At 39.9% G+C, this 21426-nt stretch overlaps 3 protein-coding genes and 1 long non-coding RNA gene across 6 annotated transcripts; 3 read left to right on the top strand and 1 right to left on the bottom strand.

Moving 5' to 3' along the window:
- Window positions 1-1828: 1828 nt before the first annotated feature.
- Window positions 1829-3858, top strand: LOC117551664. The gene is made up of 3 exons (XR_004569838.1): window positions 1829-1871; window positions 1964-2098; window positions 3758-3858. It is a non-coding gene; the product is annotated as an uncharacterized LOC117551664 (long non-coding RNA).
- A 4288-nt stretch (window positions 3859-8146) lies between these two features.
- On the top strand, window positions 8147-10444 carry LOC117551719. The gene is made up of 5 exons (XM_034224696.1): window positions 8147-8355; window positions 9209-9403; window positions 9494-9570; window positions 9688-10148; window positions 10425-10444. Exons 1-5 carry the CDS (start codon window positions 8260-8262, stop codon window positions 10442-10444), a joined length of 849 nt encoding a protein of 282 aa, XP_034080587.1. The 5' UTR covers window positions 8147-8259.
- A 482-nt stretch (window positions 10445-10926) lies between these two features.
- LOC117551616 lies at window positions 10927-20039 on the bottom strand. 3 transcript variants are annotated; one of them, XM_034224559.1, is made up of 6 exons: window positions 19636-20039; window positions 19313-19388; window positions 17967-18082; window positions 12748-13133; window positions 11991-12126; window positions 10927-11782 (listed from the first exon to the last, which is right to left on the bottom strand). In XM_034224559.1, exons 3-6 carry the CDS (start codon window positions 17970-17972, stop codon window positions 11006-11008), a joined length of 1305 nt encoding a protein of 434 aa, XP_034080450.1. In that variant the 5' UTR covers window positions 17973-18082; window positions 19313-19388; window positions 19636-20039; the 3' UTR covers window positions 10927-11005. The 3 variants fall into 3 exon arrangements, with proteins under 3 accessions (XP_034080450.1, XP_034080456.1, XP_034080441.1); XM_034224565.1 differs by having other exon boundaries at window positions 19313-19384; XM_034224550.1 differs by lacking the exons at window positions 17967-18082; window positions 19313-19388; window positions 19636-20039 and having other exon boundaries at window positions 12748-13470.
- LOC117551635 lies at window positions 14333-17222 on the top strand. Its single transcript, XM_034224576.1, has 6 exons — window positions 14333-14984; window positions 15104-15149; window positions 15503-15594; window positions 15704-15814; window positions 15957-16233; window positions 16516-17222. Exons 1-6 carry the CDS (start codon window positions 14608-14610, stop codon window positions 16720-16722), a joined length of 1110 nt encoding a protein of 369 aa, XP_034080467.1. The 5' UTR covers window positions 14333-14607; the 3' UTR covers window positions 16723-17222.
- Window positions 20040-21426: the final 1387 nt, after the last annotated feature.

Genomic DNA, 21426 nt, shown 5'->3' with positions numbered 1-21426 from the left:
TCTTTCATCTGTTACAAGCTTCCCCAGAGTACTGTAGGTTGCCGAACTGAACCGGCCGGAAGTACATTGCGCTAAACGAACATTTTAGCGGGATCTCGCAAAGGGATTTTGCGAGATCTCGCAAAAGTATTGCGAGATCTCGCAAAGGTTTTGCGATATCTCGCAAAAGTATTGCGAGATCTCGCAAAGGTTTTGCGATATCTCGCAAAAGTATTGCGAGATCTCGCAAAGGTTTTGCGTTATCTCGCAAAACATTTTTTTTTTTTTTTTTTCAGAATTTTTTTTTTTTCTTCTCCATGTCCCCTAGGGGGCTCCGTAGTTATTTAATGTTTAAATAAAGGTTAATTCGTTTTTCTGTTTTGCACCTCCTCCTATTAATATCTTTGTACATGCTGCACTAAACTGCATTAGTATCTTCTTGATTTTTTATATTCTATATTTCTATATTTATACTTTCCCCCTATGAAAGTATGTACTCTTAATATTTTTTTAATCAAACACAATAATTCAATAACGTGCTTTAACCACTAGATGCACACAAGGTACACAAATGTTTTCCGGATTTCATATCATATAAACACCAAATCCCAGCATGCATTGCGGCTAAAACATCCAATAAGCGAGTTTAAAACCATAGCTGAGGATCTTGGGTAATGCCTATGTCCGGTTATTTTTATTTTGAAATTCAGTCCCTGACGGAGGCTAAAAAAGCCCGAGATTATGGAATTAAACCAATAAATAAAATCAAGGATAATTGTGAATTATTGGTGAGTAAATAACAGTGTGTTATTTTGAAAATAATAACAAATTAGAAGGAAAAAAAATATTTAAAAAATACATATTTCAGTATTCTGAGGCTCTGAGCCCCATTTATTTTCCTCACAGACGGCAACAAAAGTCAGAAATGATACGATTTAAAATAAAAGCAATAATTGTGGCTTGATATTGAGTAAGAACATGTTTTTATGAACCACACAGCTTCAGGTCTTCCTCGACCCGACCGGAGAAAAAGACGTGCTGCAAGCAGTAGAAATACATTGCTTTTAAAATCGTGCTGTGAAACACGAAAAAAAATCGTGCTGTGCAACACGAAAAAAAAGGGGCAAATCGTGTTGGGGAGCACGAATCAATAGATTAAAAATCGTGTTGGTGAACACGAAATGCCGTGAGACTGGGTTGCATATTCCGTTGCCCTCTATTGACGTAGCTAAACATCCATTCATAAGCATTTAAATAGCTATATACATGATAGTTAACCATATAGTAACAGTGATATGTTAGCATCGATGAGTGGCAGTTGGAGACGGTGTGTTTAGTATGTAACGACACACGTTTGTATCCATCTCTTCACTAATGCTGCTTCATATGCTACATCCTACTGTGAATGCTAAAAACAATGCAACTTCCGGTTCCGGAAGCTACTACCCTCGATATTTGTCCGTGGGGGAACAATACATCAGTGGACTAAAGTTCCGGTTTCATTTGTATATTGATTATTCTCACAATACAAACAAATGTAACGAGCCCTGAATTATGGGTTTTCTTTGAGACGTAGGAGCTGAGTTGAGGCTTAACAATGATGTGACAGAAATACTCACTAATAACTTTGGACATAATTGTGTAAATAATAATGAGATAACTATTCTGGGGTTCTTTGGTTTCAATTAGAACTAAAATTGGTTAAACGGTTAAAACGTACCGTGGTCCTATTTAGTTTTTGTTTTGTGTTTACAAATTCAGACTGGACCAACATATGGAAGAAAAATGATGACTGGTTACCTGGCCTCAAAAGGAATCCGAGCATCAGAGGGGCGTGTTTTGGTCGTGTCCTCAGAGAAACTAACCAGCCATATCATGCAGATCGGTATCGTGTAGGTATTATTAAAAAACATCTAGATTTTCCTGTATTGTACATTGCTGTGAACATATTGTGAGAACAATAACATTGTGTTTAATTCCTCAGAGATAAAGGAATTTAAATCCAGTGCCATACAGTGCAGAGTACATGGGTCACAAATTGCACATTGACCAAAACGAGAAACTGGTGATGTATGGGGTGACCCACGTCCTTGCCGTGGACGGATTCTCCAGCAACATTGTACGCCACTCCACCGTGCCAGTGAAAAACAACCTGACCATATATCAAGAGGTTTACCAGTAAGTTGCAGTGCCCTGTTTCTGTTATAATAATATAATAATAACCTAATAAACAGCAGACAGTAAATAATTTAGTAAACATTTAGCTAAATAAAAACACAATGGCTAAATGTAGCTTTATTTGAACAGTTTTATTTGGGAAAAATATTGTAAACCGAAAACTACTGACAGGTAACCACTGTATATTGTACGTTACTTGGTAATTGATTGATGAGATCAACATTTTAACTGCGTACACAATTCGCTTTAGCAATGCTTAGGTTGTAACAACAAACATGACATTCTGTTACATGTCATAAGACTTTTGTATTGCTGTTTTGCAGGAGTGCTGTCCTACGATATGGAATGTGGGACCAAATCCGAGTAGACCATGGAAAAGAATTCTACTTGACTCTTTTCATGCAGGAGAAATTGGCAGACTACCGGAATAACATAGGCAGACAGCCATACATGCAAACAAAGTCAACACAGGCGAGTTGTTTTTTTATCTGAATTGCAATCAACGTGTTCATACATTACATTACATGTTACTTGTTAGACGCTTTTATCCAAAGCGACTTACATACTCAATACTGTGGACAATCCCTGTAGAGGAAACTTCTGTGTAGCTATGCAGTGGGAGTCACCGACTCAGGAAGGAGACACGGTAGGAGCAGTAGCTTTGATGTCAAACACTGGTGGTTTATTTGGAGTTAACGGCCGGAGGATTCACATCACAAGTCCAAGAGTCAGAGGTTCTGACTTCACGGTAGAGTTGCCACGTCAATTCTGGAGAGCCTCTCTCTTGCCAGCCCATCTAACTGGTTTCGCAGAGAGTAAACAACATATTTGAGAAGATAGCCTAAACAGTGTGGGAACACTGAGCTACTTGCGTCGGACACTTATGACCTCGAAGATTTCACCTTGGAGAAATTCTGGAGAGCCTCTCTCTTGCCAGCCCATCTAACTGGTTTCGCAGAGAGTAAACAACATATTTGAGAAGATAGCCTAAACAGTGTGGGAACACTGAGCTACTTGCGTCGGACACTTATGACCTCGAAGATTTCACCTTGGAGTCCACAAATACAGAGAAGGAAGTGTCCCAGTGTACCCACAACACAGACCATCTGTGACCCAGTATTGACCGGTCACAGAATGGGAACAATAACATTATTGGCTAAGCAGCCTGTGTCCTTAAAGAAGGTAAACAGACATCAAGGTTTGTCCTGTATGTTACAAATTGGCGTCTATGATAATTATTTCCATAACAATCCCCACATAGCCATTTTTGTCTTTTATTCCTCACTTTATCTGCTGTAATCATGTAAATTACTCTGTGGCGAGACAAATAAAAGATTTCTGATCTCATTCCATTATTCACCCAACTGCTAGCTGATAAAGCTGTCAATAGACCCATGGCGTTCACTAAACTTCTCTAGGGGACTGCTAGCTTTTTCCTATGACATAGGAGAGATACACAGTACTTTTGAACTGGATACAACAGGAAATGGATCAAATACAAAGCCGGAAATTGGGAAAGAAATTGGGAAATTAACTATGGGAAATTACAATGTGCTCTCTACATTTGACTCTTCTCATTTTTGTTTACTTTAAATTACAGAATCATATTATAGAAAGGATGTGGCCAGAGGTAAACAACAGGGTAAACTACCCTCTGAAAGGCGCACTCAACCACCTTGTTGACCAGGAGGAACTAAACCTTGAAGACAACATCACACGATATTGTGTGTCCACTCTTACCTGTCAGGTAGCCAACATTGGACTTGACCGGATGGTGCAGTCCTGGAATGCACACAGAATCCAAGGTTTGTATAGCAGTTTTCAGAATGTTACTTAAGCCCCATAACAAATGACCTTCTTTATGCATTTTTACAAGTTGTACTTATATCCTACATTTGTTTCTCTCTGTATCCCTTTTTTACACTAGGTGGATGGAAATGTTTAAATGTGGCATGTATATATTACAATATTTCAATAACTGTCTGAGTAAAGACATATCTACTATCTAGTTTATAGATTGCTCTTATTGCATGAAACATATATATCTGGTAAGTACATAAACAGTCAAATTAAAAACATACTTTTTAAAGTTTGTAAGAAGTGTACTAATAGCACAAGTACAATTTTTTGTAAGGGCAGGCTATGATTACACGCTGTGTGAGGTTCATTGATATGCATGATATGTAACATTACACTAACAATGGCTACTTATTTGTGTTTTTTTTTTTAAGGTAAGGGTATCCCAGATCAACTTGCTCATGGTGGGTGCCCAAAGAAACTGCCTGCAGATCTTTTGCCTGAAGCTACAGATGCTGCAGACTGCTATCATCAGGAAGTGGGGTCCTCTCTGACACGAGTGTCGCTGTTTGGGAGAAACCCATTTGCCACTGTGGAGCACCAGACAGCAGCTGAACAAGAATTTGCAAGGAACTATGCGGACATTGCTGAACTCTTTGAGCGTGCCATTCATAACGAGCCAGCACCATTCCAAAACGGGATAAAGGATCTTATAGGCATTGTAAGAAGATATGTGTAAAAGTGCAGGGATCAGGAGCCAGTGTATACCCAGGTTGCTGGACTGTCTGCAGCACTGGATGATTTAAGGGCCCTACCCTAAAGTGGACAGCAGTTCAGTCGTTTATTGTTAAGTTTATTGTTTATTGTTAAGTGCCGTGTGTTCAAATTCCAGGTTCCATGATATCATCATACAGAACATTATTGTTGTAGTTTTCTTTAGCTGTATGACTTGTTAATTGTTCATCTGCAATGTTTAATAAAAGGAAAATGGTTTGAATGTGTGTCCATGGTATGTTTAATTATGTTTCTAAACACAGGCAAATAGCTGCACGTAAGGCAATACAATCAAACACTATTATTTGATCATCCACGCACCAACAGAACATTTGGAAATCAACCATTAATCAGAGGTTGTCGAAGTAATCAGATCTTGTACTTGAGTAAAAGTAGAAGTACTCAGATCTTGTACTTGAGTAAAAGTAGAAGTACTCAGATCTTGTACTTGAGTGAAAGTAGAAGTACTCAGATCTTGTACTTGAGTAAAGTAGAAGTACTCAGATCTTGTACTTGAGTAAAAGTAGAAGTACTCAGATCTTGTACTTGAGTAAAAGTAGAAGTACTCAGATCTTGTACTTGAGTACAAGTAAAAGTACTCAGATATTGTACTTGAGTACAAGTAAAAGTACTCAGATCTTGTACTTGAGTAAAAGTAGAAGTACTCAGATCTTGTACTTGAGTGAAAGTATAAGTACTCAGGTCTTATACTTGAGTAAAAGTAGAAGTACTCAGATATTGTACTTGAGTAAAAGTAGAAGTACTCAGATCTTGTACTTGAGTAAAAGTAGAAGTACTCAGATCTTGTACTTGAGTAGAAGTAGAAGTACTCAGATATTGTTCTTGAGTAAAAGTAGAAGTACCAGAGTGTAGGAATACTCTGTTACAGTAAAAGTCCTACATTCAAAATGTTCCTCAAGTGAAAGTAGAAAAGTATTCTCATCAAAATATAGTGAAAGTAGAAAAGTATTCTCATCAAAATATAGTGAAAGTAGAAAAGTATTCTCATCAAAATATAGTGAAAGTAGAAAAATATTCTCATCAAAATATAGTGAAAGTAGAAAAGTATTCTCATCAAAATATAGTGAAAGTAGCGACAGTAAAAGTAGTCATTGTGCAGAATGGTCCGTTCAGAATAATATATATGATATGTTTTATAATGATTGATCATGAAAGTGTTCTCAAAGCTGGTAAAGGTGCAGCTAGTTTGAATGACTTTGTATAGCCTACTGCAGGGTAGCTTGTGGATTTCCTCCAGGTGGTACTAAAGTCTGATTGAAGTGTTGATTACATTTCACATCATTCATCCACATCTGTGAAGTTACTAAAGGTTTTAAATACATGTAGTGGAGTAAAAGTGGCTACGCTTTAAACTCTAAAATATAGTTACAGAAAGACAGACATCGAGATAGAAAGACATCGAGACAGACATATATATAGAAAGACAGACATACGGACAGACTGTCTTCTGTACTTGTATGTATGAATATAATAATATACGTATATTTGTAACGCAGTCTAAAGGCAAAGACGTAGAACCTTTATTTTTGAAGAGTACAGCGCAAGCATAGGGCACACTAGCCAATCAGAAGCAAGGAGGCACTGGAGACACACCCACTTATGGAAACGAAACATTGAGTGGTATACTTGTTTTAACAGTAAGAACAGAAAAACGAAAAAACGAGCTGAATTTTCCGTTTTTTCGTTTTGGGGCAAAATTGAAAAACAAAAAAACGACCCGTTTCTGCTTTTTTTTTTTTTTTCAATTAGAACGAAAAAACAAACGGTTAAAACGTACCTTCGTCGTCGTTATTGTTGAGTAAATAACAGTGTGTGGTTTAGAAAATAATACAAAATTAGAAGGAAAAAACGATGAAACAATACAGATTTCAATATTCAATATTTCAATATTTCAAATATTCTCTCCCCATAACTGATGGCAACAAAAGTCCTACATTATTCAATAAAATAAAGAAGTAAAAACAATAAGTGTGGCTTGATATTGAGTAAGAAAAAGATTGATAAACGCTGTGAGAATGGATCTGCGGAGAGCATTTCGCCGCGATCCCAACTCGTCTATTACCAGCGTTCAGGGAGCTCTATGCAAGTCGCCCTGTATGGCGGCAAATCTCTGTCATAAATCGCGAGGGCATATGAGATCCACGTGAGCACAAGTCAAGCAGCCGCGGACGTATATTATTTTCGCAAGCACTAAAACGGCACTCGCGCGAGAGCAATATTGAAGCCTGCAGGGGAGCATGTGCAGCATCTACATGAGCTCTCCTTGGTCTCCTGCGCTCTCGCGGGCAATTCCTGCTCTTCTGCTCGTGAAACTCTGGCCTGCTCTCGCGCGCGGAGAAATGTTAGGAAGTGGGTGTACCGTGTCCCAGTAACGCCAAATATAATTGGTTACACCCCTACTCTTTTATGATTGGCCGTTGCCTGGATTCAAACCAAGAAGTACTAGGCTTGTTTGAGACGCGTTGCGGCTCGCCTCGAAAGTAGACGAGAATAGCCGATCGCAGCCGGGGGAGGTCTCAAAAAGCTCACCTGAAGTCGGACAGCTCGGAGTCCATGCTCGGAGTCGGCTTCGTCTTCTTCTTCTTCTCTCGGTTTTTTGGCGGAATGCAAACAACTTTAAGGTGCATACCGCCACCTCCGGAGTCGGCTTGACTCGGTTTGCATTTATAAAGAATGCACACATGTGTTTAATCGTTAATGTCAGATATGTACTAAGTACCTAAATACATTTGTTCCTGCTCAAGATTAGATTCAACTTTATTGTTATTGCACATATTACAGGTACTGAGACAACAAAATGCACTTTAGCTTCTAACCAGGAGTGCGACAAGCAGTAAAGTGAAAAGTAATGTACACAATCTACAGAATAAAATATAGAATGAATTGAATGATGAATAAACAGTGAGGGGTATGAATACACTAGATATACACAGCAGCCTGTGAGTATGAACAGTGTGTATGAATATGCTAAGATATATAAAGTATGAAAACGGTAAGAAGTGCAAGTATAGTATAAAAATATATAGATATTAATTTCATGATGATAAACATTGTGGAACGATGATGAAAAATGTGAACGGAAGGGGCGACGTAAAACTGACACAAAACAACAACAAACTTTTGCCGAGCCAATTGGAGAGTTTCATCACCAGCACGTGGTACAAACCACCAATGAGCGCTCAGCTCGAGATACCAGCGAGTCGTTTCCCATCAAGCATTTCGCTTCCGCAGCCCGTGGAGAGAAACTGCGCCGACTCGCCGCGCCTCGCTCTTAAGGCTGCGGGCGTCTTTGTCCCGCGAGATTTCAACGTCTCATGTAGGCGAGCCTCCAGAGCAAGTCGGACAGAATGACTAACCATCATGCAACGCACTAGCAAGACGTTGATCGCAATAGGCTACATGCACAGTCACTTCCGCATTCTACTCATAGCGGCCGATTCATTTCCTGTTTGAAAATGACGACCTTCTACACCCGCTGCCTACAAGAGCTTCCGAAATTAAAAATGTCAGATGTTCATCGGATTTGCCGGACGACTAAAGCCCCAGCCAGCAAACTCGATAAAGGCTTCAAATTATATGCTGCGTCATATATACACAACTATGAAGGTAAGAAGATAACCGGTACTAACCAGCTAGCTTATGCTCCGGGTTACGCTAACATTAGCTGTCAAAAGCTAGGTAACGCCAGAGCCCTATAGTATAACTACTATTATTATTATTATTATACTACTACTATAGTAGACTACTATAGGGCTCTGGGTAACGCTATGTACTGTTTCTGGTGTTAATTCTTTAAAACATTAGCCATTTTGCTAACAAATACTATCGTTTAATAGCCTTATAGCCTAGCCAAGGTTATCTTGTTGTTAGCCACACTGCATAATGGTATCAGCTTTTGTAAAGCAATGTTGCCATAGATGTGTTGACGTGAGTATAGATCTAACGCTGTTGCTCTGTTTTTCTTCATTCAGTGTCCAATAAAGACAGGCTGACAGGGCAGGTCAGCGTGAGAGCCTTGTGCTACAGGTCAATGCGGAAGAGCGAGACAGCACACAGTTTGAGTGTAGGCAGGCAGCATTGACACTGTTCCCCCCTGTTTGAGTTTCAGTTCAGTTAAACATTAGTTTACCTTAAGGGAATCTCAACAGTGTCCTACTTCTCCCTGCTTTATCACAGCTGATTGGTCAGATATTATTACATTGATTATGGATGTGTAAGTTTGGGGGTTCAAATATATAGTAAAAACTGCTTTAATACAATTTTCAAGGCATCTTAGTTTCCAAAGAAAGTTCATTGTGGTATTGTAGGGTAAGAGGGTAACACTAAGCATTCAGGAATACATGCTTCTTCTAGGATAATGGGTCAGTAAAAATAACCAATAATTCTACTCATAATAACCTCCTGGCTCATAGTAACAAGTGAGGTTACTAATCACTAGTATTTCTTCTCTCTTTTTTAGATAACGCTTCGTGATTCATCACCAGTGGTGCTCATGCACAACCAGTGCTCCTGTGTTGCAGGAACTGTTTTATGCAATCACACAGTAGCATTGCTGTTCCAAACAGCACACTACACTGAACTGAACATGCCAGTTGTGCCACCTGTGCATAGCTGTACTGAATCGGAACAGCAATGGCACAAGCCGCGAACAATGGTAATTTCAATGAGGTTCAAATACTTGTAATCTTTCACAGAGTTTTTGTTTTAAAGTGACTCAACGAACAGTAATTGTCTTTTCCTTAAGGGTGTGAAGCCAGGGCCCATCAACTCCATGGTCTTCACCAAGCCTGTACCAAATAGGATGGTGCAGACTGGAGTAAGGTAATTTTAGCTGGAAAATTGTGTTTCCTGTGTTTTTAAAATTCATAATTCTGGTGCTGTATTCCTAACCTTTATTGTCACATTAATGTGCTATATTGTCTTTGCCATTCTTTGTAGGAGTGGATTCTACAGAGGCATGGTGGGGCCATTACCAGATCCCTGCCTGTTCAGAGTTACGGAGGCATACTCAGCATTCAGCATTGAAGACAGGCCGCTTGTGACCACAATGAACATGAGACCTGACAAGCCCCTTGTGGAAAGTGCCTTCGGGATTGTGCAGGAGGGCAGTGTTCTGTCCTATCAGATGCCTGCTTTGACGTCTCGGTACACCACACTTTACACTGACACACCACCAACACCCCACTTGCCCATAGAGGGGTATGTGATCTTGCCATGTGATTTACCGCTGGTGTGCTCAGAAGAGGAGCAACTACATATGAACAGCTTATCTGTTGATTTGGAAATGCCTCACAAAATTGAGGAGGCTACCCGTGAGCAAAGCTCTAGCTCAGAGTGGCATCTGCTCCGCAAACCCAGGGTTACTGCCTCTAGGTTTAGAGAGATTTGTCACGTCAGAGGTGAGAGCTCTGCTAACTCTCTTGCAGAGCGAATACTCAAAGGTACAAGGCAGACTGCAGAAATGAGGAGAGGTGCCGAGATGGAGCCCACAGTAGCAGCTGAATACAGTAGACTGGCAAACGTGAACTACTCCCCTTGTGGCCTTGTCATTCACCCCTCTATGCCCTGGCTTGGTGCCTCCCCTGATGGAGTTGTTTTTGACCCAACAGAATATCCCCAATTTGGCCTTGTTCAATTCAAATGTCCCAAATTATGTCGACTGCAAATATGTGCAGATGGAATGTGGCTCCCCTAAGCTCAAGAAAAGCCATGCCTATTACTGGCAAGTACAGGGTCAACTTCTTGTATCTGGGATGCAGTGGTGTGATTTTGTAGTGTGGGCACAAGAGGACTACCTGGTGCAAAGTATATACACAGATCCAGAAGTGCAAAGAGCAATCAGAGAAAAAGTAGACTTTTTTTTTTTTTTTTTTACACATACATGCCGAAGTACCTGTCATTAAAAAAGTAGTGGGCACTGTAGCCATTGTTAACTCTGTAAGCAGTTAGCTGCTAGACCCTGACTCAGCCGTCATTGTTTTTAGGAGGCAATCCCTCAATCATGTGTTCTGAATGACAACAAAATGTGATTTCAATATTTTGTTTTTGATATATATTGTTTGTCACATTTCATATATGTAAATAAATATACAATTGTATTTAAAAAGACAATAAAGTGAAGTGATTTGTGTAATGAATAGTAAATCAGTGCATTTGTAAGAAATCATCAACGCATTGTAATTTGCTATTTTCCATTTATTCAAACAAAACACTAGCGTGTGTCAGGCAACACGGGATTACGGTGTGCTCACCCAGCTTAATCACAGCTACCTGCACAGGTGTCATCATCTTGTCTTATTTCACCCATTTCTTGACCAGTGCTTTGTTCTGATAGTTTGACAGCATACAGTTGGTTGATGTTGTAGGCATGGGACAGGAAGATGACACCATCAAAAAGGTTGTTCTCTTTTATCCTCCTAATGACACGCTCCACATGAACCCTCAGTCTGGCAATGGCCTGTGTCTCCCTCACCTGATAGGCTGGCATTTGCTTCTGCTTTGACAGAAAAGGTGGGCAGTACACCTTGCATTTGCAGCAATCGCTGATCAGGAAGCCCTTATCTACCATCACTGCCATGTTTTTAGTCAACAACGCAGCTATTCCAGATTGTTTGAAAATCTCCTTGTCGCTGACAGAACCACCATACAGACTGGAAACAAATGTCACTGCGCCATGTGGGGCTATGCCAACCAGGGCTTTCATGGTGCAGTGAGCTTTGTATGTAGAATACATTTCACTTTGGAGGAGGAGTGAGGATGGTGTTTGACACCTCAGCTCTGTGCAATCCAGGATCACCTGTGTGTCTGGGAAATCTTTGAATGCCTCTGGGAGGTGGGCTTGAACTTCTGCAGGTGTAAGCCAGATGCACTGTGACCCCAATAAAGTTGTAAGAAAACTCGTCCATGTTGCAATGATGCGGCTCACAGTGGACTGGTGTACGTTGAAGCGGTTTGCAAGGTCCCTCTCTTTCAAACCCACCGACAGGAAGCAGAGAAAAAGGAAGAACTCGTCAATTGGCTGAAGCAGCTGTCTCTGGAAGATAAACAAAAAAAGGGTACTATATTAATGTCATGAGTGTAGCACACCATGGGAAAAACATTAAGTTGTTTTAGTTCTCTGAGGTATTCAAAAAGGATTGAGTACTATAGCCTTTTAGCCTACACGAAAGCAATGAAATGTTGGAGAAACATTTTCCCTTCAGTTTGTGTTTAGATTGTGTGTTAAAAGAAACGTAGCCTACCGTTGATGGACGTGCATGTGTAACCACTTCTTCATTCCTCTTGGCAGCTGATATCGCTCTTGTAACACGAACCATTTTATAAATGGAAGGCTCAATCAAAATCCAGAAGGCCATCAGGTGGTTATAGTTCGGGAATCTGTACACAAAAGACACATGTCAGTCATTAATTGACTCGTTAACTGTAACACATGGGCTAATGCTTTCCTCTTGTTTGCTATAATACATTACAATTCAAATAGACTGATTAAGAAGGCACTTGGTGCAGGTATAGTAATATACAGCAGTAACATGTAACAACTACATTAAAGCAGCAGTAATAATAATCTAAAACATACAGGGAACATTTTACACAGAATGACTACTTTTACTCTTCATTCTTAAGTGTGCAACTGGGAGAAACGCAGTGGATATTGACATGTACTTTTACTTTGGTAAGGTTTTGAAGATTTCCACTTGTAGTAAAGTATTATCAGTATGTTGTTAGTATTAGTATGTTTTACTCCACCACATTTAGTTAACCTTCATAGTTTCTAGTTACTTATGAAAACACATGATTTATGATTCTACATGTTCAGTTCAGGAGTATTTTCAAACCATAGTATTTGTACTTATACTTCAGTTAAGTTGAGTAGCCTACTTATTCCAACACTGCATGCAAATAGTCAGCAGTCAAACGGCAGTCAAACGGCAGGTAAACAGGATTCTTTATAAGCTAACCCATCTCAAAAACTTGGATAGAATTTAGCCAAAACATTACCTGGTATAGAATCGGATGTTGTCGTCGGAGCCAGCAAACCGCTGTAAGCAAAACTCTCGCTGGACTCTTAACTCCTGCAGTTGCTTCTGCAGATCCTCCAATGTTTTGGAGTTGTCTTCTGTAGCTTGAGAGGACATGTCCAGTGAAGCTGGTTCAGGGGTTGAGCAGTAATCATGGTCACGGACATCGATGTGCTCTTCCTGCTCCTCCCGAGAGACTGGTTCAGTGGGCCGCTCCCTTCTCTCCCAAACACTAGCCCGCGGTGTTTGAGCAGTGAAGTGATTCCACTCAAACAGAGTTGGAACAGCACCTTTCACAAGCCTCCTACGGCCATCAAGGGTTTTTGGCTCTATTAGTTGATCCGTAGCGATGTGACGACTGCAGACCTTGGAGTGAGAGGAGATTGTAAAGTTATCGCGTCGTATTTTAACCAGCCACTGTCTTCGCAGCTCGAGTTCGGTCGGAAAGCCATGGAAACTTAGGACGCCGTTGAATTTAGCTGACGCCGTACAAAGTGGGACACAGCAGTGCTCGGAGTAGTTCTTTACTTGTCTTTGCAAATGCTCCGTTTTGAAAATCTTCCGTCGACTCATATTTAAACCACAGATTTAAACAGTAAAACATTTGTGGACGCTCAGCTACGCAGACCAGAAGCAACCCGGAAGCGTCCGAGCAGTATAACGGCTAAGGCGGAAGTACGTCTCAGACCCTAGTGCATGTAGCCTATTGCGCAGGTCTGCGCAGGTCTCGCTTGTCTCAAACAAGCCTACTGTTTGTCCCTCTCCAAACGTGATTAAATATGGCTGTGGAAACGTCTCACGTAAGTTACTTTACTTTACTAATGATTGTTTTAAAGGCATGGTTTTGTATTCTGTGGTTATTCCACAAGAGCCGTCCTTACTTATAAATGGATTGAGTTTTTTAGATAATACATTTTTATACATATTTTTCAAAAGTATTCAAACTATTCTATTATAAAGATAAGAACCAATTACCTGTTCGGTCTTGACATATGATAATATAAAATGTAGCTTTCAAAAACTGAATTTGGAATTAATAATTTTGATTACTTTAGCAAAATATTTTATTCACAAATGTCGCTTTTTCAAAATGTCCCCAGTTTTTATTGCCTTTCTCAAATAAATAATACTATACAAAAAAGGATAAAATGATGCAAATGTAAAAAAGCCCAAGAATTTTGCAAGTTTCTTGGCACTTTAATTTCTGAATGACCACTTTTTTTATGTTCAAATGCCCTCAGCTTATTTTTTGGAATGTTTATGATGAACATTGATGTTTATGTGCCTTATTCTGTATTTGACATAATTGTTTCAATAAAGATTTACCACATTTCTTAAAAATATAATTAAATACAAATAAAATAGTGAATAGATAATTGTGGTATAGCGTCATAACTGAATTAACAAACTGACCAGAAGGAAATATTAGCTCCACCTGAAAAAAGAACTGTTACACCTTAGTTAGGGTTTACAAACACATATATCCAAGGAATCTTCCTCAAGTATTAATTTAGTTAATTAAAGTGTACTTTATTTTTCTTCACAGCATATTCTGAAAAGGCAGATCCTGGAGAGACTCCTGTCGAAGTTTGAGCTTGCACTCATTCGAGCACCACTTGACCTGGATTTCCTGGAGTTTGCATGTCGCCAGGAGCTGTACCTCCTGCAAGCACTTTCAAGACATGTTGACATACCGCAAGGAATAATCCAAGCTCTTCAAGAGCTGTTTGGACTACTTAGGCAATATTTAGATTCAGAAGCCCCAAATACAGCAGTGGGATCAGTTATTGGTCTAAGAGGACGTCCTAAGTTTGAAATTGAGAGGCAGTAGTTGGTTGAGATGTTGGGGACAAACCTATCGGTGCCTTGCATTGCAAAACTGCTAGGTGTTTCTTCCAGTACAATCTTTAGAAGGATGAGAGAGTTTGGCTTATCTGTTTCAGAACTTTATAGCTCCATCAGTGATGAGGAGTTGGATAACGTGGTCATATCTATCAAGAATGACATGCCCACTGCTGGATACCGAATGGTCAAAGGACGGTTGTTATCTATTGGTCTACGTGTACAATGGACAAGAATGGCTGCCTCAATGCATCGAGTGGATTCCATAGGCATCCTCTCCAGACTGGCTAGTCTGGGCTGTGTTGTGAGGAGAACATATTCAGTGCGAGGGCCTCTCTCACTTGTGCACGTGGATACCAACCACAAATTGATATGGTTGTGGTATTTATATTTCGCTAAGTGATTAAGAAATAATCTCATTGTAATGTCCCAGTTTTGGAGAATCAGTGTTTCAATTCCAGAGTGCTATAACAGTTTGTTCTTTGGTTTTCCAGTTACAACATTGTCTTATTTGGTGGAGTGGACGGGTATTCGAGAAAGGTAAGACTGCATTTTACTTCAGTAGACACACATTAAACAAACATGTATTTTTTGTACGGGTTTACTGCTAGCTACTTAAAACCACAAAAGAGGTCCCAACGCTGTGTCCTGAATTTGGTCCAAATGGAGAAAGTGTATGGACTAAAAAGGAAGCAGCAAAGTCAAAGTAGATATAAAGGAGATTTTGTGCATTGCCTATTTTTGCTGCACAATTATGAGTCAGTATACTGTATGTCAGTAGTGTTTGCTTATTTCTATTGCAACAGGAATTCTTTAATTCACAGTTTAACAGAATGTTGCCTAGTTATTGTGTGTAATTGCCCTATTCTTAAATATTCTCTGCTTTTCTGCAGGTAATGTACTTGGGTGCTTCGACCAACAACCGTGCGTCAACAGCCTACGGCTTCTTCCTAGAGGCAACACAAAGACATGGAGTGCCTTTAAGGTGAATTCACAGGGAAAAAAAGCACTCTTTGGAGAACTAGATCAATACTGTGACACTTTTGGATGAGTATTTTCTTTGACAGTCCTTTGGTCAACTGTGTACATTTCAGGGTCAGAGGAGACCAAGGTGTAGAAAACGTACAGATAGCGAGATTCATGTTTTCGGTTCGCGGCACCGACCGTGGAAGCTTCATCTCTGGTAAAAGTGTTCATAACCAGAGGTAAATTGCAGCATATCTAGCAACTAAATTAGTGAGGTGGAATTATCTGATGTGTAGACCAAGCACCTTGCACTATCCCATGCTAGCATGAAAATAGATCACTTGAACTGGTTTTCCCTAAACCATGTATTTTCATCCATAGGATTGAGCGTCTTTGGCGTGATGTACGAGTCATAGTCACCAACAAGTACTCTGCGATACTGCTCTGCCTCGAAGAGGATGGTCTGCTCGACATCTCATCAACAGACGACCTCTTCTGTGTGCATTACATTATTCTTCCCCGACTTCAGATGGACTTGGGGATTTTTACAGAAGGCTGGAACCATCATCCACTCAGCACTGAACGGAACCAATGTCCAGAGCAGTTATGGCAACTTGGACTGATGCAGACAAACATTGATCAGCCGGAGAGCCCAGAGGTATTGATCTTGTTTCAATATTAACCTCTCATTGTTAGAAGCCTGAGTTACCTTTATTGGATTGTCATTGAAGATAGTAATTACTTACCATTTACTTTGTGTAATATACATTGTCAAAAGATTACTTTCTTTCCATGACCATTTTCTGGGCATTTTATTCAGTTTCTTATTTTAACTGTGTAAAAATAACACAAACTATTACTTGATGTCATTGTTCCACTTTGTTTATAAGACATACATTTATTTCACCTAAGTGTTCAAAACCTCTGTTATGGTTATTAGGAGCCAGATGTTGACTGGGAAATTGCTGCTGACCATGATGGAGAAGAAGAGGATGCAGGGATTGTCGTCCCCGAATTCGACTGCCCTTTGAGTCCAGAAGACATAACTGAACTTGAATCAGTATTTCAGCAAATTGACCCAAACACTCCGGTCAAGGAACTGTACTTACTCTGCCGTGAGTATGTAGCTGAAAGATGTGGCTCTTAAGAAATACAGCTCCCTTGAATGACACAGATGAGGGTAAACATGGCCTTAAGCCTCATAGTAGGAATATAATGGGGAAACAGTTTAAGTTAGTAACGTGTATTATATGTGTATTACAGTGACTATAAGAGGTGGAAGAAGTACTTAACTAAAAGTAGAAATACCAAAATGTAACAATACTCTGTTCCAAGTAAAATTCCTGTGTTCAAAGTGTTACTTAAGTAAAAGTACCAAGAGTAAAATAAGTCAGGATGCCGATTTCAGGATAGAGTAAAGTTACTTGGCACAACTGGTGACTGGGTTTTTATTCCATTAAATTGAAACAACAGACACAAAATACAGCTCAAAAGTATAATGGTTCCCCAACTTCGCCATTTGTTTCAAAAAACATTTTGACTGGAACAGTATGTGATGTCACTTGAACGTTTGACTGTACAGTAACATTCTCATCTTGAACAAATGAAAACCTCGTCAAATAAAGTGCAATAAAGACTGTTTTAACAGAAAACATTGATTCTATGAATCTTATGAACGACTAAATTCCCTGCTACTCATAACAGCCTGTGTTATAATGCTCAGGAACTCCGGATATGAGCCGAGGTGCCTTGTCGGAAAGGTAATGAAGTTGGAGCATGCATTAACCACTGGAAAGCATACAGTGTGTGTACCATAGCGCACGCTGCAATCGTGGTCTAATTCAATTAGGATTTTAAATCTCTCTCTCTCTCTGTTGAGGTGATGGGGACATGTGCCTGCCCCGTAAGCCATTGAAGGAAGCAACCAACAGTGATCTTGTATTTTTTCTTCATCTCCTCTTCATCTCTCGCCGGTTCACCTGTAGACTCTATCTCTCTTGAGTCTCCATCATCAAGATCACTCTCTGTTATCTTCACAGGGGTGAAGATAACTTCCTCTCTTCAACCACGAAGCTCTTTTCTTCCTCTTAAAACAAGTTGAAAATGAATACAAAGAAATGCATATTTTGACCTAAGCAATGTCAATAAATATGGCTGTTGTTTTTTAATTGTTTTTTATGTGGATATTTTGAAGAAGAAAACCTCATTAGCCAGTCCTGTTTGAGTTATCATTGTTTCATCGCAACTATCATGATGCAAAGTTGTGTTTAAACTGAGACATGTAAACATGAATAAAACAGGTATACAAAGCTGTCATTGAGTTGCCTGTCGTAATCGGGGGTACAATTCAAGAACAAATACGTTTATAAAATGTCAGGGCAGTAGTATCACCTTCATCTTCAATGTTTTGGATGAAGTCTTGCAAAAAGTTTATAATCCTCGATTCGCTCTGGCTTCAGCTCACTGAAGACTGGAGATATGGCTCCCATCAGGAATTCAGCATCCGGCTTGGAGAGAAGAAAAAACTAAATGATGTATGCTCAAAGTTGGATGAGCTTAACCCTTTAATTACCAGACCAAGACAAAAGCTATGGAAAAATTATTTGTTTGCATTTTTTTATCAAATGGGCCACACAACCAAACACATTTTTTTAAAAAGGCATCAATATTGATATAAAAAGTAATGTCAAGTGTTTTTCACAATAAAAAAAAGACTTGCTCATCTTACTGTATATGCTGAATTGGCCTAAGAATAAACCACCCACTGGCCTAATAGCAAATGTCTATATCCTGTGTTGGCCTAACTTGCTCATCTGTGTGCAACTTCGGGCTGAATGCCATGCATGAAAGGTGCTATATAAATGATTATCACTCTTTCACTCTGAGACTCATAAGGCAGTACTAGATTTAGTAATATTACCATGAATCTAACCATTTATTTACCATATTTTATTGGAAAACATCTCTGAAACTCTGAAAAAGTCATATTGCTAGTTTACCATAAAAGGCCAATTCGACCGGTTGGTTGAGCATATTACACCGTTGTTAAAACTTTTTTTGTGCATCAAGTTATATAATTCTGTTCAGTAAGTGCTCTGACATTAAAATATGTCAAATGACATGGTTACCTTACAAAAGTTGACCAAAAAGAGTGATTTCGTCAGCAGTGATTTTTAGCATGCCAACTTTCTCAGTTGAAGCTAGCTGAAGGGCTTTCTGTTCAAACCACAGTGACATCTAGAAGGAAAGCCAGGGGTCCTTTGTTGCTGCTGTGGACTGCCTGACGCTGCCTTGTCCCAGCCTGCTGCCTGTTGCCAAGAGCAGACTGCTGCTGTCCCTGTATAGTAGGCTGTCTGCCCACCTACACCTGCTCTCCCTGAACCTGTACTTCATCTGTGAACACAATTTAAAGATGTCTATGATTCCCTAGAATCTAAATAAACTGAGTCCTAAATATGTAAAGTAGTTAGAATATATAAAGGCTTCATTAATTAAACATTACCCAGATAGTCACAAGCCCTGAAAATAAATAGAAGAAGAACAAGAAGATGAACCTTTAATTATCCCCCATGAGGAAATTCAGTTTTTCACTCTGGTTTTAATATGGGTTGGTAAAACTGTCACTGAAACACCTCGGCGTGCTTCCGCCGGCCAAGACTGCAGCTGCAATTCTTTGTAAACGACTGACCATTAGATGAATCTGTGAAGACAAGTGATCTCCCCCTAGTTTCACTTACGATTTTGAGAAGTTGGTTCAGCCAAGGCACTTCTCAGCAAGTCAACAACACGCCTGGCAGCATTTTGTAACTCTATCTGTTAAAACAGACACAAACAAGAAATAGTCAAATTGATTGTCACAATCACAGTGCAAAGACATGTCGTCTTGTTTATCCAGATCTGCTAACAGTTAACTTTAGCTAACTTTTATTATTGCAAGCAGACAGCTGTGTCACTTTCTTCTTATACCGTGGCTTGTAAATAATGCAATGTCAATATCTTAAATGCCCGTCAAGCAGATAAAATGATAGTTATGTTAAACCGGTAGTTTTTTTGTACGTACCTCCTTGTCGTCAGCCATTCTTCTTCTGCGGGGCTTTCCCGCTCCGATATTCATTTGAAAACGGCCAATCATAAAAGAGGAGGGGTGTAACCAATTAGATTTGGCGTTAGTGGGACACGGTACGCCCACTTCCTAAAATGTCTCTGCGCGCGCGAGCAGGCCAGAGTTTCACGAGCAGAAGAGCAGGAATTGCTCGCGAGAGCGCAGGAGACCAAGGAGAGCTCATGTAGATGCTGCACATGCTCAAGGCATGTTTCTCCCCTGCAGGCTTCAATATTGCTCTCGCGCGAGTGCCGTTTTAGTGCTCGTGAAAATAATATACGTCCGCGGCTGCTTGACTTGTGCTCGCGTGGATCTCATATGCCCTCGCGATTTATGACAGAGATTTGCCGCCATAGACCTGCCTGTTGAAAACTGACTCTCAAGGGGTACCCTGTCCGTAATAGAGTGACGAAGTCACGCCCATCTACTTCCGGTCCATGGGACCTTATTTCGGAAAAATAATAGGCTTGTTTGAGACAAGCGAGACCTGCGCAGCAGGGGCGGATCTACCGGGGTGGCAACTGCCACCCTAAACAATAGCCTTGCCACCCTAGCTGCCACCCCAGTTGGCATCTTTGTTTTGAAAGAAAAGTTGTGCCTCATCGGACATTTATGAGAGAATGTCTCTAATGTCCGAGTGCAAGTGAATGCAGCACAATATGCACGTCATGTAACCCATCCCCCGGTCCTGGCGCGAGAGTGGAAATATGATTGGTGGCGAATTCACTTGAACGGGGGGACGGCGCAAAACGAGAAGCCTTTCGGACCCAAGCACTGAAGGAATGAGGTATTTGCGGTCTACAATGACAGAGAAGAGAATGTCAAGTTTGGCTGTACTCAGCATTGAATCAAAACGCACTACAGCTGTTGATCTTAATAAGTTTGTGAGGCGTTTTGCTGAACAAAATAGTAATCGCCGCATTCAGCTGTAATAGACATGCCAACTTGATGCTCTGCTCACGGATGACTCGATGAGAATAACAAACTGTTAAGATGATGACCTTGTATGCGTGTATATATTTTTTTCTTTGAGGGGGTCTGCCCCCAAAAAACAGCTTTAAGTCCTGAGAAAGTAAAATAAGACGGTGTGTAAAACTACACTGCCCAGCCAACAGAAAGTAACCACTTTGATTGAACTAGGCCAGTAGGTAAGGACCTTCCACTGGATCATAACTGCAGCGATGTTTTAGCTGAATACACGTTTTTTAACCCTAACTGATGCAGTTAGTCACTTCTTTAATGTTTGTTCTTTCTGATGTAAAGTCAAGGTTGTAACTGTATATCAATAATGATATAATTACTTGTTTTTCAAATTTGAAGGAGGGTGAGCAAGCATCTTGATGAACATTCATCATGAACTCCTCCAAAAAATATAGTTTATTCAATAATAAATGAATATGTGAATCATAACAGTTCTTCACTATATCTGTAAAGCGTCTTTGAGCACCTGTAAAAACGCTAACAAATTAAATCTATTATTATTATTTATTAACAGTGATTGACAGCTGATAGGAATAATATGATTGTTAATAGTATCATATTCATTCAGACAAACATCGATGAGACAGTTAATTAATGTACTTATTGCAGCAGTCTGCATATATTTGGTACCCCTGCTGGTCTAAGAGTGAAACAAACTCATTCAGTTATTGTTCAGTTAAAATTCATTAAATTACGTCTGCCACCTTGTAAGGCTTTACTGATGTGCCACAATAATATCACCTATGTGATTGAGTTAAAATATTAATA

This window comes from Gymnodraco acuticeps, unplaced genomic scaffold (genome assembly GCF_902827175.1).
Source record: "Gymnodraco acuticeps unplaced genomic scaffold, fGymAcu1.1, whole genome shotgun sequence".
Lineage (NCBI taxonomy): Eukaryota > Metazoa > Chordata > Actinopteri > Perciformes > Bathydraconidae > Gymnodraco > Gymnodraco acuticeps.
Note: the sequence above shows the minus strand (reverse complement) of the source record. Positions and strands in the feature narration are given on the sequence as shown.